The sequence below is a fragment of the Anser cygnoides genome, chromosome 9 (assembly GCF_040182565.1).
Source record: "Anser cygnoides isolate HZ-2024a breed goose chromosome 9, Taihu_goose_T2T_genome, whole genome shotgun sequence".
Classification (NCBI taxonomy): Eukaryota; Metazoa; Chordata; class Aves; order Anseriformes; family Anatidae; genus Anser; species Anser cygnoides.
Genome location: NC_089881.1, coordinates 17,489,890 through 17,506,513, shown reverse-complemented (window position 1 = coordinate 17,506,513; position 16,624 = coordinate 17,489,890). Strand labels below are relative to the sequence as shown.

Genomic DNA, 16,624 nt, shown 5'->3' with positions numbered 1-16,624 from the left:
CAGGATCACTTAATGTTTTGACTAGCTAGAAATTTTGGGGCAAAATTCCAGAGTGATATGGTATTCCAAGATAGGTTTCCTACAGCTGGAGGATCAGTTGCTGAATACCAAGGCCAAGTTCTTGGAGAAGGGAGGGGGACTTTAGATATCTTGGAGGAAATGCACACCTGTTTTTTCTCTTTGCTTTTGAGTATAGTTTAAAGTTCTTCCTTAACTGGTATGTGGTCTTTTTTGCATAAAATTCTTATGTGCAGGTATTTTATTTCTGTTTTGAAATTCTGTAAGTTTATCTTGTAATAAAAATCAGTCTGATAAAACACTAATCTTAGACTATTGGCATTGATAGCACAGTCTTCAAGAGATGGAACCAAACAATTTTATTAGAGCGCTACTTTTTAAAGTAGCGAGTTTCCAGAGATTTGTGAGTATAGTCTTTCCTGATGCTACAGAGGACGGTCAGACAGGTTTTATGTAGAGTTTGTTAGAGTATGTTATTGCCTTTAGGAACTGCTGCAGTTTGTTGCTATGGGTCGTAATGAAGATAACAACATATGGGACTTGACATTCACACCATTTTTTTGTCACCTGTTTGTTGCACGTGCTGTGCAGATTTACAGTTGAAATTTTGACTAAATTTATTCTCTACACATTTCCCTTGAGGAGTAGGAGCAGTATTACTGCTAGTAGTACACGTTTCAGTGTGCTGGTAAGCTGAAGGTTCATTTCTTGGGTAAGTACACTTGGGTGCACTGTTAGGTGAAATGTCTTTTTAAAATGTTTTCCAGTTTTTAAATGTCTTATCAAAATGTTCTTCTGCTTTTTATACGTCTTTAAAGTTTGCCTTGTTTTATGTAATATGAATAACGAATGTTTCTGTGGTATTGTTTTCATGGTAATAATTTGGCTTGTATTAATTAAAAAATGTCTGAACATACTTCGGTAATAATATATCATGTTTAAGGTTTTAACAGCACTAGCTTTCCCCAAGAAGAGCTTCTGTCATTGTTTCACTACAGGGCTTTAGTAGCTGCTTTTATCTTTAGCAAAGAACTTGCAGCAGGGTATCCCCAATTTCTGTAGTGTCATCTCCTTGATGTGTCTCAGCCAAGCTGCTGGATGAGAGCGGGAAGGGAAGGAAAAAAACAACAAACCAACTTGATTAGGTTGGGAACTATGTTTGCAATTGATGCTCAATTTGGATAATTTACAATTATCTATAGACCTTGCCTGTTTGCAGGCAACCTTATTCTTTTCTCTGAATAAGGAACAATTCCTTCACGGTTTTAACATTTGGCATGAAAAAATGAGTCTTTACCATCCCTCCTCCCTGTTTTTTAAAATGGCATGCCTCATGTATATGCCTATGCTGTCTCCTCTGAAGTGTTAGTGCTTTCTTGTATTGTTACACCCTTTCAGTCACCTGAAGGTGAAAAGGGAGATCAGGAAAAGCGCTTGACTTGACCTCTTGTGTTGGTGAAAACTAGCAAAATGGAGTTAAACATTAATTAAAGTTAATTAAAATTTTTGATGTTTAATATGAGCATCTATGACCTTGAAATGTCAGCCAAGACCTGTGGCTTTGCTAATGAGCATTGTGATGGTTATAACTGGATGGGAGTTGTTGCAGACTTCCTTTTTTTTTTTTTTTTGTGTTATTAGATCCTTCAAGGGTCTTCCTTTTATCTTATTTATTTTGATAAATTCTGCATCTGGCACAGTATCCAAACCCATAACCTGGTGAGACAGCTGCGTGTGTCAGACTGCCTTGTAATAACCATCAGAATGTACTAGTAGAGGTGAGATATCATTTATCTCCAGTGAATATATGCTGCTGTTTAATCAGCTAGCAAAACTTTCACGTTCATTTTGAGGAACAAATAAATTTTTTGGTTACTGAACATACTCAGTTTAACTCCAGGTCTGAACAATGTACCCGTTTGCAACTGTTCAGAGCTATTATTCTTCCTGTTTGGGAGATGGGGAAACTTGCTATCTTAGTGGAGTACAGCTTGACAGTTTGGTCAGTTATTGGAGGGGGGAGTGGTAAGCTGTTGGAGGTAAGTTTCCCAATTTCCCAGTTGGCTCCAGTTGCAGCCTGCCCCGTGTTTTTGCACGCTGGCTGCAATGGGGATGCCCGCGCTGCAGTGGGACCAGTGACAGAAGCTGTTCTTTAGAATTTTCAGGATGGCTGTTTTCTGCGTCAGAATGAGACAGTCCTGCTGGGCAGAGCCAACGCCAAGAGCAAAGGTAAGGTAAAGTTTATTCAATGAGAATGCTTAAGACAGCCAAGCAGCTAATACCATCTACTACGGTAATAGTCACAGGAATTCCTTTTTACCATTAGATTCAGTTTTAGTTTCTGTACTACAACTTTTCCTGTTCTGTAAATAACTTTATGCTGGATTCTTTTCATTAAACTAGTTTGAATTGAAGTAGTATGTGCTTAGATGTAAATGTTAATTGTGACTTTTTTCCGTTCCCTTTTCAAAATTCTTTAATCTGCTGTTTCCTCTTTCTTTCATCTGGAAAAAAAAAAGGGGGTATAATGTAAGCTGGTCTCTATTTCATCACGGGAGATGCTGATTCTATAAAATAGTGCTGAAAAAATGCACTAAAAAGTTTTGGGAGGAATGAGACCCCAGGAAACATCTGCTTTCTTTATACATCCTCTCTTGGAGACTTTCAGCAATGCTGTGGTGTGCGAGAAAATGCTTGCTGTCTGCGACCATGCTGAGTTACAGCTCGTGAGGAAAAAGGGGGCATTTTCACCCCGATGCTCAGTGACTCGGTTGCATATGTGGGATTGAATACTGGAAAAAGAAGTCAGTAATCTTCTTAGTAACTGCAAACCAACTGTATGCAGTTGTGGTCCAAACAGTGGATGTAAAACTAAATCCAAGTAAGGAGAAAGTTGGAATGCAATAGATCTGTGAATGTGAGCTCCTCACATTTGTTCAGGGATCGATATGTAAATTTTCTCAGTGGCCATTCTAGAACCTGATGGACATCTGGCTTTAATTCACACCTGTGAAAATGAAAGAGCAAAATTATTTACAGCATGTTTCCTTGGTTCTGACACGCAGAATTATTTTCCTCAGAACAGATGAGTTTGATCTCCATTTTTTTCCTGTTACTTGGTGCTGGGCTGTAGCTTTCAATACCTTTGCTGAAATAGTGGGGTTTTGTTTTTTCCCTCTCTCTTCAAACTATACAGAACTCTTATTTGCAAAACCTGGTTTAGCCAAGAGGACTTCAACGAACTGTGATGTGAAAGGCTTCTCAAATATTTTCTTTGGTCTCAAAAATTTTTTTGGTTGCTTTTTGTTGTGGGCAAAGGTAATTCTCTGCTCTGTATTAGCGTATCAAAAGCACCAGTATCTTAAAGCATCATTTGCTGAGAAGCTGTCTAGGAAATCTGCTTTTGCTATCTGTGAAGCCTTACTATAGCATACTTTTAAAACCAGTTTTCAGAATTTGTGCAGCCTCAGAAGCCTCCCATGTTGGCACCTGCAAGTTTGACTTCTTTTGGACTTCATGAAAAATACTGTTGTGTTTTTGTATTTTTATAATTTTGTGTGTAGTTTCAGTTATAGTTTGTTAGAGGCTAAGACTGTTAGATATTAACTCATTATAATTACCCTGTATGTGCAGATTGTATATTTATACAATGCTTTACCTGTTGTACCGTGTTTGTGAGATGTTACCATTTAAGATGGCACTTTATTTCAAATAAAAGCCTGTTGTTTCTCAGTCGATAGTATTTAATATTGATGGCGATTGTGAGTTGTATGATGTTGTAATGTGCCGTTGGACCACAAAGAGCTGGAGGTGGGAATCAGTGGTTCTGGGGGCTGCATTCTTTCTGCAGGTGATATTTGAAAAGTGATTCCTGAGGTAAAGTGTTATGTTTCTGTGGGGAGAGGGCATGGGGAGGGATTGTATGGTTAATTTTTTTTCTTTTTCATTTCCCCTGTCCCCAATGATTTGTGGTATTGCGTACCTTGTGCTTTCTGCTTGTTTTTTTCTTTACTATTAAACTGCTGATGTTTATTTCCAGGAATGTTTTGCAAATGTCCTTCTCACTCTTCCCCTCTACAACTGTAGGTACATTGTTCCTTTTTATCAAATAAGCACGTTTGAAGCAAACCAAAGATAAAATAAAAAGGTCTTAATGTCACGTAAAGGAATGTTTCTTAATGTGCTCAGATGTATAAGTAGTGACTATATTTTAAAACTCTTCTATATGACAATGCATTGCTTTCAGCTAACTGACAGATTTATGTTAAGTTAGAAGACACAGAGGATTATAAGTATGCTGCGAGGAATATGGTTCCAAATTAAACTTTCTTTACTTACTAAATTTGGCTCAGTGCTTGGCTCTCAGCAGGGCTTTGTTTTACAGTATTCCTTGTATTGACATCTTTTACTTCTAGAAGGAAGACGCTTTCTATTTCAAATGGCTGTCTTAAAAGCAAAGTAGCCTACTTGTTTCTAACTTAACATAAAGTTGTTGCATGGTCCTCTGGGATGATGGGTGTTCATGCAAGTTTGCATTTCTTCCTGTAGGCGTTCGTTGTGAAACATCTTTTGGAGTATACCCAACAGAGTGAGTCCAACCTGCAGTACAGCTTGTTTTTAGTTTTTGGCATCTTTATGACGGAAATAGTGCGATCTTGGTCCCTTGCGCTAACCTGGGCCTTGAATTACCGCACGGGGGTTAGACTGCGTGGAGCTATCTTGACAATGGCATTTAAGAAAATTCTCAAGCTGAAGAATATCAAGGAGAAGTCTCTTGGCGAGGTAAGCTGAGTATCATTTTGGAAATTGCTGGCTGAGAAAAGATATGTAAATATATTCCTTTGAGAATTAACTGTGCCTTAAATCTAAATAATCTGCTCTGTGTGTTTTTCAGCTCATAAATGTATGTTCCAATGATGGTCAAAGGATGTTTGAAGCTGCAGCAGTTGGCAGTTTGTTGGCTGGGGGCCCTATTGTGGCCATCTTAGGAATGGTTTATAATGTAATTATTCTGGGCCCAACAGGCTTCTTGGGCTCTGCTGTCTTCATACTTTTCTACCCAGCAATGGTAAGTTACAAAGAATTAAGACTTACTTCATTTTTCTTGGGCTAGATACATGCATAGTTCTGAATAAAGGTGTTGAAAAGTGCTAGGTTAAGCCTGTTTATGGTACTGCATATTATTGAAATTATTCCTAAAGATGATGTGAGGAGCAGAAACTTGGAAACGGGGAACTCAAAATGGTCCAAAAAAAAAAAAAAAAGGAAAATGGAAATAGGAAAGCTAGTAGATCTGACTTTGAGATAAATATTTATAGCTAAATTAAACTGCAGAGTGTTCAGATGCTTGTGGTTGAGGCTGGAAAGACAAAAGGCCTCCGTCTTGTCTACAGGGGCCGAGTGTTGCATGTTTCAGTCAAGATTCATTCCTGAATTCAATAATAGGTGTTGAAAAGTGCTACATCTGGGAGGGAGGGTGCTCTTCTCTAGATATTCCTGCATCTACTTCTGCTCAGCAGTGAAATAGGCTAGTCCAAGCCAAAAATCTTTTTATCTCTATATTCATAATAAACATTTTAAAAGGCATGGATGCAGAATACCATCAGGTCCACTTTGATGTAATTTGTGTGCAATAGGAAGGACTAAAATAATGGGAATTATATTTTTAAAAAGGGGAATGAAGAGTGGAATTTGATTATCTTCACCAGTTCTCTAAAACTTTACATTGGTTTAGTAAAAATGTTAATAATGTTTTATTTTCCTAGCACAGGCATATAGTAGAAATTGATCTGGCTGTACAAAGTCCAGCTTTTTCTTTCGCCAGTGACCAGGTTAAAAGACTGGCTAGAATGAATTCTAGTGCTCATTTGCTGTGAGAGTAAATTCAGTTTACCTTAAAGTTACTGTAGTCTTTGTGCTTCAGAAACTGTAGTGAATCTAGTGCTATTCAATACTGGTAGAAGTCCACAGCTTTATTCTCACAAATTTCGTTTTTGTTTAGACTTGCTGTCCTCAGTCTAGTGCTCAGTGCAGATGGGGTGGGAGGATGTGAATAATGTTTCTAGCTTTCCTTTTATGTCAGAATGAAAGCATTCTTGCCCTGTCTCTGAAAGTCTTTTTTTTTCAGATTCAAAATTTGCTTTGTATGGTAATTAGGAGGGGTTGAATGTACTTGCTCTGAGTTTTCACTAATGTTGCATGGTGTTACTTTTTGTTTCAGATGTTTGTATCACGCCTCACTGCGTATTTCAGAAGAAAATGTGTATCAACAACAGATGAACGTGTGCAAAAGATGAATGAAGTTCTTAATTACATTAAGTTCATTAAAATGTATGCCTGGGTCAAACCGTTTTCTCAGAATGTTCAAAGTGAGTTCACAAAATTTGTAGATGTTTGCTTTTGTGGTGATGCCTCATTGCTTAGTGCTCTGGTGCATGCTTCTAGGTTAGAAACATAGATGTTGATTTACATGTGGTGTAGCAACTCCTTTCATCCACCACGCTCTTTGTCATGCATGATGGGTTAGACAAACAGTCTTGCTGCTTTCTAAAGTTTTGCTTTCTAGCATAATGTTTGGTCGTGTTCTAATCCTAATTTTTTAAATTTTGTTCCAATTTTTGATAATAATATGATGACTGCTCCATTTTTAGAATACGGTGACTTCTGTCTTACAAAGATTTATAGACCATTATAGTTTACTGCTCTCTGCTCTTTTTATAAGGACATGTATGTGATAACTGCTAACATGTAAAACGTTAGGTCTCTCTTACTCAGTGTTTATAGTGTCTGTTGTATACGTATTCCTCTGAATCATACTTCATATCTGGTGCCCCTATTCGTATTTCTAGAGATCCGTGAGGAAGAACGTAAAATCTTAGAGCGTGCTGGCTACTTCCAGAGCATCACTGTGGGTGTGGCTCCCATAGTTGTAGTCATTGCCAGTGTGGTGACTTTTTCTGTCCATATGATCCTTGGCTACGATCTTACAGCAGCTCAGGTAAGTGGTTAGCTTATTGCAGTGGTGAAAATATTCTTTACTGTATTGTTACAGTAGCTTTTCTGTTAAGTCATTTCTCTCCAGCTCATTCTTTTTTTTCTGTGTGGCCAGGCCAGGTTAAGGCTCACAGAAATGGTGATCTGGTGGGTGTGACAGCAGCTTACGTAGTCATGTATTTTGCACAAAAAACTCTCTGTGCTGTTCCAGCCCTGACCTTCCTCAGAATAGGCTTTGAGGTGAATGTGAACCAGCACTCCTTTTTGCTATTCAGTTAGAACATTGGGATTACTGGATGTTTTTTTTTCAGTGTGCTTGGATGCAAACAGTACAGATTTGTTTTCCCTTGTGACTTAAAATAGGATATGAACATGGATCTTCACAAGTAATAGGCTAATGCAGGATTTGCTGTCTGATATTTTCATTGGACCTACGAACACTGAAGATCTGGTCTGTTACAAAGTGCTGGGTAGATGCACTGTTATTCTGCTATTCCAGAGTATGGAATTCCAGAGTATTCTTTAAATGGTGATTCTTTGACTGTGGGCCTTTTCTATGTCTTTGACTTGCTGCTATGGCAATTCAACCTTTAGAAGGCTGGAATTGTTAGTTAAGTATATTGCATCCAAAAATCCAAACGTGATTCTTTTTTTTTTTTTTTTTTTAGGCATTCACAGTGGTCACTGTCTTCAATTCAATGACTTTTGCTCTAAAAGTAACACCTTTCTCAGTGAAGTCTCTATCTGAGGCATCTGTTTCCGTTGACAGATTTAAGGTAAGAAGTCTTTTAGTTCTGCAGTTTTAGCTGTTAGTGTGGCGTGTTGTATGTGTATAGTAGATGCTAATGGAACAACTTGAAGATGATGCTGTTTTATTGTATTGAGGAGTTTTTTTTTCTGTACACTTAGCACTCTATATCATTGTATTCTGCAGAAGGGATAAAAACACAGTCAAGGAATATTAGAGCTTTAAGTTAGTACTGGTGTGGGAAGCAAAATATTCAATGATTTCAGGATTTTGATGTTGGCCACTATCAGAGATGGGATTCAGGATTAGACAGTTTGCAGTATAGTAATTCTTTCACTCTCTTATGACCGTCTGCATGAAAAGGCAGTGCAACTTGTCTACAGTGAAATTTCACATTTTGCCAGTGAAATTATTTTTGAAGATGTCATGTTCTATGTGAGCAGACTTTGCACAAACTAGTAGATTTTTATTTGTAGTCATGAAAAATTGAGGTTTAGTATTTCCAGGGCAGATTGTGACTGAAGTACTGGTTCCATTGTACGAATAAAATACAGTTGTGACCTGACTAAACAAAATCTATGGTAGAAAATTAAAATCCAGATAACAGAAACAGTCCTATTTCATCCTTCAATCCCTGTGAATACGCTGTGTACTTTAGTATGAACTCAGAGGACAGGCCTCTATTTTGCCTTCTCTCTTGCAGTCAATAGCACATACCACTATTGCACATGGCAGAAACTTTCAAATAGGATTCCATAATATTAAGTTATATGGATTCTGTATAATGCATTCATGAAACAAATTTGGGTATGAGAAGAATGGAATCTACAGAATGGTTGAGAGATTCCATTAATTATTAAGCGTTTTTGTTTAATCTTCTGCCTGGGTCAACCTCAAGCAAGCTTTCCTAAATCGAGTTGTACTAGAGGGAATTGTTAGGGGAAGAGAAGAGTGGGAATTGTAGTACTTCCCAGTTCAAGTCTGCAAAGAGTGTAACTTCTGTCAGGTGTGTAACACAGGGTGGGGTTACTCTAATATCACAATAAAAATGTAACTTACGTTTTGAGTCTGCAAATAAGTATGAGCTTTCCTACGAATGTATGATTTGGGCATAGCAATCTCAGGAGTAAATAAGGCTGACAGTTGAGAAGTCTGTAATCACAGGCTGCTTAGTTCAACACATAACTTATATGAGTGGAAACTATTTTATCTTGTAACTAAATTATGTGAAAAACCTCTTCTTAATCTGTGTTGATTGTAAGTACTGATGGATGTGGTGGAAAACATGATACAATGGACTTAGCGGCTTACTTATTCTCAAGCAGCCCTACATGGCTAAATTTGTGTGAGATGGCATTTTCCCAACCAAAGGGGTGAAGGGTAAAGGATGAAGTCATTCCGTCTTCTGTAATGAGCTGACGCTCAGGACAAGTCAGTCACTTTTGCTCATGGTGACATCTCTACTCCAACCCATGTATTCTACTCCCATGTTTTGTATCTGGAGATTGCAGAGTGGTAGTTGCAAACTGTTAACAGAATGAGCTCCTCTCGTAGCACCCAGAGCATTGCAGCTCTTAAAAAGTCTTCGTGTATCTAAGTGTTTCCACCACATCCAGGAATGCCCTGGCCACTCAGCAGGCCCGGAGTTAGTTTACACTAATGAGCTACCTTTTGCTCTTCAGCTTTCTCCCACTATATAGCCTGATGTGTTTTGCTGCGTGAGTGTGCCATAGGCTTGTCTCCCAGTCTTGATCAGGTGTCTCATCTTTACACCTCTCTCACAACTCCTATCAGAGTTTATTTCTAATGGAAGAGGTTCATATGATAAAGAAAAAACCAGCCAATCCTCACACCGCGATAGAGGTGAAAAATGCTACCTTGGCTTGGGACTTCTCCCACGCCAGCGTCCAGAGCTCACCAAAGTTGACCCCCAAAGTGAAAAAAGACAAGAAAGTAACCAAGGGCAAGAAAGAGAAAATGAAGCTGCAGAATGAGGGACAGCAAGCTGTGCTGGCAGAGCAGAAGGGCCATCTTCTAGTGGACAATGATGACCATCCTAGCCCCGAAGAGGAGAACAGAATCATCCACCTGGTTAACCTTCGGCTTCAGAGGACTCTCTACAACATTGACTTGGAGATAGAAAAGGTAAGAGAAGAAAGGAGTAAATATGAGCTCTTGAAAGACCTCATTTTTAGCTGTCCCTTGGAATAGAGAGCTGTTTGTTTCTGCATGAAATGGAGCATATTGCTTTTGTGCACTCCTGTAATATCCATGGCAACTGCGGTATCCAGGATGCAGTGTCTGATCTTGATGTAAACAGCTGTGCCATTCTAGCAAACGGGATCTTTGCACACAGCCTATAAATCACTGCAGGATATTTAGTCTTCGCATCTAATGTGTTTTTTCTGTTTGTAGCTCTCAGAACAGTCTGAGGCATTGAACCTAAAGAATAACCAGGGCAACAGAGGTGTCGGTGAGGTATTGGTGGATGGTTTATTTCTGCGGCCATTTGACAATTCTGTAGGGTTTCAGCTACATTCTCAGTGAACATTTTATGTGATGAAGTGTTATAATGGAGCATAGCAGTGGATTTTCATTGAAGAATATGCAACTAATTCTTCACTGAGAATTTTTGTACTATAGAAAAACAAAGATTTTCAAGAAGTTAGAAGCAGTTGAAGTCCTCACTGCAAGTAAGGTAAAAGCATGTAACATGTTAAAGAAAACGAACTTAATACGTGATATCTTTTACAAATGAAAAAAAAATTGCCATCTGGTACTTGGATGCTGTAGTAATGAGATCCATGCATTTATCAGGATATTTGTGGTTAAATAGTCTTGTAGTATGAGTAGAGGGGTAGTTTTAACTCAAGAGAGTTGCTTTTATCTAAAAATAATAAATAGACTTGAAAAAGGGTTATAGACTTACTTGAAAATGTACAGGTTACTGTCAGAAAAGGAAACTTGTGAATGAGAGTGTAACAACTTGTTTCCCAAATGCCTATATACACGTGTTGCCCACTTTAGCTTTTTTTTTTACAGAAGGAAGAAAAACAGTTTTGCTGAATTCATTATTTGTTTAATGTAGGTATCAGCCCATCCATTTTATTGCAGATAAGTGATTGGATTCCAGCTTTTTCTTGGTAGGTGGTCCTTAGCAAATTGCATCTCATAGGCAGGGAGTTCTAATGGACACGTATCCTTTATTCTGGTTTTCGTTTAGTCCTTCCCTCTTTTTTTTTTGTTATCACACCGACCAATTAGTGTCAATTTGATTGTATGAAACTTTTCATTTATCTGTGAATTTGTTCTTTTTGTTTGCTGCAGTCATTTCCCTATCTTCTGGTCCAGTTACAAAGATTTTTTTCCTTAGTCTGAGCTGTCAGCCACTGAAGGCAGTGGAAGGCCTTTGGAAACCATCACCTTGATGTATTCTGTTTGGGCAGGTGTTGGTGCTTTTGGCTGAGTGCAGCATTCTCTGGGCTTGTATCAGGCCCAGTCAGAGGGAAACTGATCTTAAAATACGTTCATTTTCACCTGTGAAATTAATTCAGTTTTAGTCCACAGTAGGATAGTATTCACTGTTTGTTTTTGAGAGTTAAAATATAGACTGACTTGCATTCATTTGTCCTTTTTCAGCTGTCATTAATGTCTGACTGTAAACTCTGAGATACTACAGGTAGTCCAAATTCTGAGAAGGTTAGAGAAGTAAGTAATGAGTACCATATATTTTTTTTTCTGTCTAGGGAAAACTTGTTGGAATTTGTGGCAGTGTGGGGAGTGGAAAAACTTCACTTATTTCAGCAATTTTAGGACAGGTGAGAAATTCTGTTTTGACTTCTGCTTTTCTCGATTTCCAATTATTTTTATTAGACGTGACCTGGCATAACTGCATGATTTTGAATTCCAGATGACCTTGTTGGAGGGTAGCATTGCTGTAAGTGGAACATTTGCATATGTGGCCCAGCAGGCCTGGATTCTCAATGCTACGCTTCGGGACAACATTCTTTTTGGCAAGGAATACGATGAAGAAAGGTTTGTCAGAAATGTTTGCTGATTTTCATGAAAGTTTAGTAATTCTTGGCCCAAGTGAGGGATGCAGAGTATGTTGCAGTCAAAGCCTACCTCTACTTTTGGAGTCTGTCTTTAAGACCTCTACAAGGCTCATTTAAAAGCCTGCCTCTCTTGTGTGTGGTCACTGTGGCTGATGGCTGTCGGTGCTACTGTTACTGCTCATTTGCAGTGAGGGCTGTCTGACCTCTGTTCGCAGCACTGAAGTTATATTTGTACTTGCTGTCCTTGCCTTTCCCTGTGTAAGTGCAACAACTCCTGTTTTCAGTGAGCTGATACCTTGTGTGTCCCTTTCCTAGTGGGGGGCATCCCTAGGGCCTATGCTAGCAATCATTGAAAAGAAAATGTGTTCTTACTACTTATTTAATCCATCTTCTTTAGATACAACACTGTGTTGAATGGTTGCTGTCTAAGGCCTGACCTAGCCATCCTTCCAAATGGGGACCTGACAGAGGTATAAATTTTGCTTATAGTAAACTGTTTAGTAGGTGGAGAAAAGTAAAGTTTTAGTTTGCCAGACCAGACTGGAGTAAGGAGAAACACCAAACTGGTATGCATATAAGTCAAGCTGCTGAATACACCTCGAGCTTATCAATGCCCTAGACTATTGAGAGTAGTGCCATGTTTTTGGTACAAATGTTGCCAGTTCCTGAGTTTTCCGTTGTGCTGTAAATTTAGCTGCCTTAACAGGACCTATATGAACTTAATTTAAATTAGGTAGGCAAAAAAGTACTGTAACACTTCAAGCGTGTTAATCTTGAGTTAGACTGTGTAACATGCTTCACAAAGAAGTGGACACCTAAACTATAGAACTATACATATAATTCTATATTATAATTCTATATTATACATATATACATATATAATATCCATATGGTTTGTGTGCATCTATATGTATATACACAGAGGCATATAAAATATTATGATCTATTTAATTCCAGTCATCTCTTGTTCACGTGTTGCACGGTGCTGTAGAAATGAACTAACCTGTTTGTGTCTGTATAGATTGGTGAACGAGGGGCTAACCTGAGTGGAGGACAGCGTCAGAGAATCAGTCTGGCTCGAGCCCTGTACAGTGACAGGAGCATTTACATCCTTGATGATCCCCTTAGTGCCTTAGATGCTCATGTTGGAAATCACATTTTTAACAGTGCAATAAGGAAGCACCTGAAGTCAAAGACTGTCCTTTTCATCACTCATCAGCTTCAGGTACTACACCTCTTGTGTTTGCTTTCTTGGACTTTCTAGAAATGTTGTTTAGTCACTTGCCTTCATACTGGAGATTCCTGTGTCCTGGCTTGTCAGAACACAACCTTGTCCCTCTATAGGATGTGTGGTTTAGATTTACAAACTTGCTGCAAGCATGCACAGAGCTAAGTCTAATTCTTTACTTGATACTGGTACTGTTTGGTGTATGGTAGGGACTGGTAATGCTTGGCTAAAGAAAATTTGCCAGAGAAATGAGTATCATATTCAAAAACGCTTTTGCTAATTTGCCTTAAAGCTAGTTTATCACATCAGAAAACATTTAGTTTTGCTATCAGTAAATCAGAATCCATATATTCTGAGATTTTTTGCCATGCTCTGTGTATAGAGATATTAATTAGTGTATTAGTGTCTGCAGAGTTTAAGTATCCTGGATTGCGTATTCTGTAATGGCTTGGTTTTGATAGAACATGAGAACTTTATATGCAGAGTGAGAGTAATCATGGTGATCTGGTAAATACAGGACCTTTAAAAGTCAGAGTTCTATTAGCTGGGAATCAGTGTGTTTTGTTTCCCTCCTGCTGAGCACAAATGTTTATAAAATACTGAAAAGGATCATATGGGCATGTGGTGGATCAGACATAATGATGAAGGTTTATTCTTTGTGCTGTTCTTCCCAGTATCTTGTTGACTGTGATGAAGTGGTCTTCATGAAAGAAGGCTGCATTACTGAGCGAGGAAGTCATGAGGAATTAATGAATTTAAATGGGGACTATGCAACCATTTTTAATAACCTACAGCTGGGAGAGACACCACATATTGAGGTACTCGTTTTTCCATTTTAAAGCACTCTGACTTTTCTAATGAGATAAACCAAATGGCATAATTGGAAGACTGGAAAATGGCTTCACATGTTGATCTGACCAGTGTGCTTCCGGTAGAATAATCTGTGCTTCATTAGCACTTTGTATTTGCAGTCACAGTTCTTACTTGGGGAATGTGTAGTAGAGGTGACTCTGCCAGTGATCTCATGAGTTGAACATGTAAGAAATGTATTGTTTACTTTGGTGCTGCTCAGAGCAGGAAGCTTCTCGTCTCTTTTGTTGTACACCTCACTTCTTAATTTACTTCCAAATTAGCACAGACCTGGAGCAACCTTTGAAAAAACTATTACTGGTTTGATACTTTTTCACCTAAGGTATGACTGAGGCGCAATAACAGTGGTGCAACTTGTCAAAAGTTAAATGCAACAGTATGTTGGAAGTGTAACTGAAAATACTTCAGGGGGGTGAAATGAAACAAAAAAAATGTTATTGATTGATACCGTTTCTGTTATGAAACAATGGCTGTGCATGCAAACTTGGATTTGTCTGCTAGTATATCAGTTGGTGAAGAATGTAAACCTAGAAAATAGCGAGGACATTTAGTAGGACAATGCCTTTAAATTTTCAGTTATTTAATTTTTCCCAGCTTTGTCCTGTTTGTTTCCTGAAGTTATTCTATGGAGTAAGAAACAAAAATATATCAGTGGTCTATTTTTAAGTGGTGAAAGGCTCCTTACTCAAAAGTTGAAAGCATTACAAAAAAATAAATCTGAAAAGGTAGCATTATGATAAATATGCAGAGAGAAGGTGCTTGGTGGAATTTTCTCCTGGGAGATGTTAGTGAAAGAAGCAAAGGAATGTCATACGTTACTCTGCATATCCTTTCTGAGACATGAAGATTATAGTTCTGCCACGTTAAGGTTAATGTGATGACAGTTAGCATGAGATTCTCCAGCCTGCATACTTGGCTGACCTTCACTCTATAAACACTAGCTCATGGAAGGAGTGTTGATTTGCATTCTCTATAGGATAAGAAGAAAGGGATAGTAAAGTTGCATGTGAGATGTGTCATTTTGTGTAAGGTGTCCATGAAGTTATGTAGAGGGTTTCAGTTAATCTGGGCTCTCTGAACAGTCATTTTCATTTTGTGAAAAGAGAGACAAGTTTAGAACAGTAATTGTGTGTGCAGTTTAGTGTTTGGCCATCTGATTTCTGAAAGTCTGAGTTACCTTTGTCCGTACAGACGTTTCTTGAGAGAGAGATTAGGGTGTTTGAGGGGGAAAAAAAAGCCTCTTAATAAAATAGTGAGTTATTTTTACAAGAGACCGTGGATTGTATCTCTCTCTCTCTGTCTCTGTGTCTCTCTCTCTCTCTGTGTCTCTGTAGTAGGGGTATAATTCTTTTACCATGTATGCGCATAGTTTCAAATGATTCTGAAAATTAACCTTGCACACCACAAGTACAGATTTGTAGAGCTCAATAGAGCAGGAAAATGTAATCTCCCAGAGTTGGTACTCATCTGTAATAACAGCAAAATTAATATCTTCATTGAAATCAATGCTAAGCTATTGAAAGCCTTTGTGCATAGGAGGCTTATGAAAAAACGTTTGGGTTCAGCTGTGAAAATGAAAAAGAAAATTACTCCAGTGTGTTTTGTGTCGCCATTTTTCTACAGATTAATATAAAGAAGAACACAAACAGTTCACTGAAAAGACCCCAGGATAAAAGTACCAAAGCAGGGTCTGTGAAGAAGGAGAAAGTTGTGAAGAAGGAAGAGGGTAACTATGTAATCAGATTTCTGGCTGTAATTGTTTCATACACGGATAAGCTCAAAATATTTGCTTCCCAGCTGTAATGAATGTGCCTCTCAGGTTTTGAAACTTGTCTCAAGTCCTGATCACTCTGTGTGGTTGATAGGACACAGGCAGTAGGCAAAGAGCATTTAATTCACATAATGTGGGTGCCAGCATAATGTTTATAAGTTTAATCAGTCTGTCATAGGTCAGGTGCCAGTGGTGCAAAGGAGCTTGTAGTACGCTGTCTCCAACACCACCTCTACCTCCTATCGGGAGGGCAGCGTGTGTAGCTTGGCGCTTGCGGAGTGCTAGGCAGGGCATGGCATTTATATGTGAAGAATCTGAAGAAGAGAAACCTCTCTTTTGGGGTTCTCTCCATTTAATGTTAACTTTGAAATCGGGCAAGGTTTAAAAAGCATTGATAAGGGTCATAGTATTTGAGTCTATGCTGATCAAGCTTTTTCAGGCATAGCATGACATGAATGATTCTGGAGAGGAATTGTGATTTCTTGAAAAACGGTTTGAACCATTGAGTCCTATGTGTTAAGTAATGGCTGTTTCTGATAGTATTCCGTTCAGTATAAGAATTGCTTCAGTTTTGTGCATATTCGCAAACTGACAAGTTTTTGTGGAGCAACTTTGCTTTCTTCACTCTCTCTCCCTCTTCTTTTGTTTCACAGGCCAGCTGGTTCAGTTAGAAGAGAAAGGCAAAGGCTCTGTCCCCTGGTCTGTGTATGGCATCTACATTCAGGCAGCTGGAGGCCCCTTTGCATTCCTCGTGATAATGGCTCTGTTTGTGCTGAATGTGGGCAGTACAGCTTTTAGCAACTGGTGGCTGAGTTTCTGGATCAAGCAAGGCAGTGGAGTAAGATGAATAGCATTTCTACTCTCTTGTATTTAAAGGGCAGGGGAATTGTTCTCATAGACTAATCCTGAGCAGTCCTATGAGACCAAATGGTGCTTCCTAA

The 16,624-nt window shown here is 38.6% G+C and overlaps 1 protein-coding gene across 10 annotated transcripts in view; it reads left to right on the top strand.

Moving 5' to 3' along the window:
* The window catches only part of ABCC5 (ATP binding cassette subfamily C member 5), a 64,162-nt gene that overhangs the window by 14,613 nt on the left and 32,925 nt on the right, over window positions 1-16,624 (top strand). For 3 of the 10 annotated variants that reach the window (XM_048076749.2, XM_048076742.2, XM_048076741.2), the window contains exons 6-18: window positions 4,567-4,800; window positions 4,913-5,086; window positions 6,239-6,386; window positions 6,867-7,015; window positions 7,680-7,787; window positions 9,554-9,904; window positions 11,506-11,577; window positions 11,670-11,794; window positions 12,212-12,284; window positions 12,836-13,039; window positions 13,717-13,860; window positions 15,536-15,638; window positions 16,337-16,521. In XM_048076749.2, coding sequence (XP_047932706.1) covers window positions 4,567-4,800; window positions 4,913-5,086; window positions 6,239-6,386; window positions 6,867-7,015; window positions 7,680-7,787; window positions 9,554-9,904; window positions 11,506-11,577; window positions 11,670-11,794; window positions 12,212-12,284; window positions 12,836-13,039; window positions 13,717-13,860; window positions 15,536-15,638; window positions 16,337-16,521 — 2,070 coding nt within the window. Of the gene's footprint in view, window positions 1-8; window positions 4,105-4,566; window positions 4,801-4,912; window positions 5,087-6,238; window positions 6,387-6,866; window positions 7,016-7,679; window positions 7,788-9,441; window positions 9,905-9,937; window positions 10,458-11,505; window positions 11,578-11,669; window positions 11,795-12,211; window positions 12,285-12,835; window positions 13,040-13,716; window positions 13,861-15,535; window positions 15,639-16,336; window positions 16,522-16,624 lie in introns of those variants that run through there. The other 7 variants (XR_007168354.2, XR_007168353.2, XM_048076744.2 and 4 more) reach the window with 6 other exon arrangements.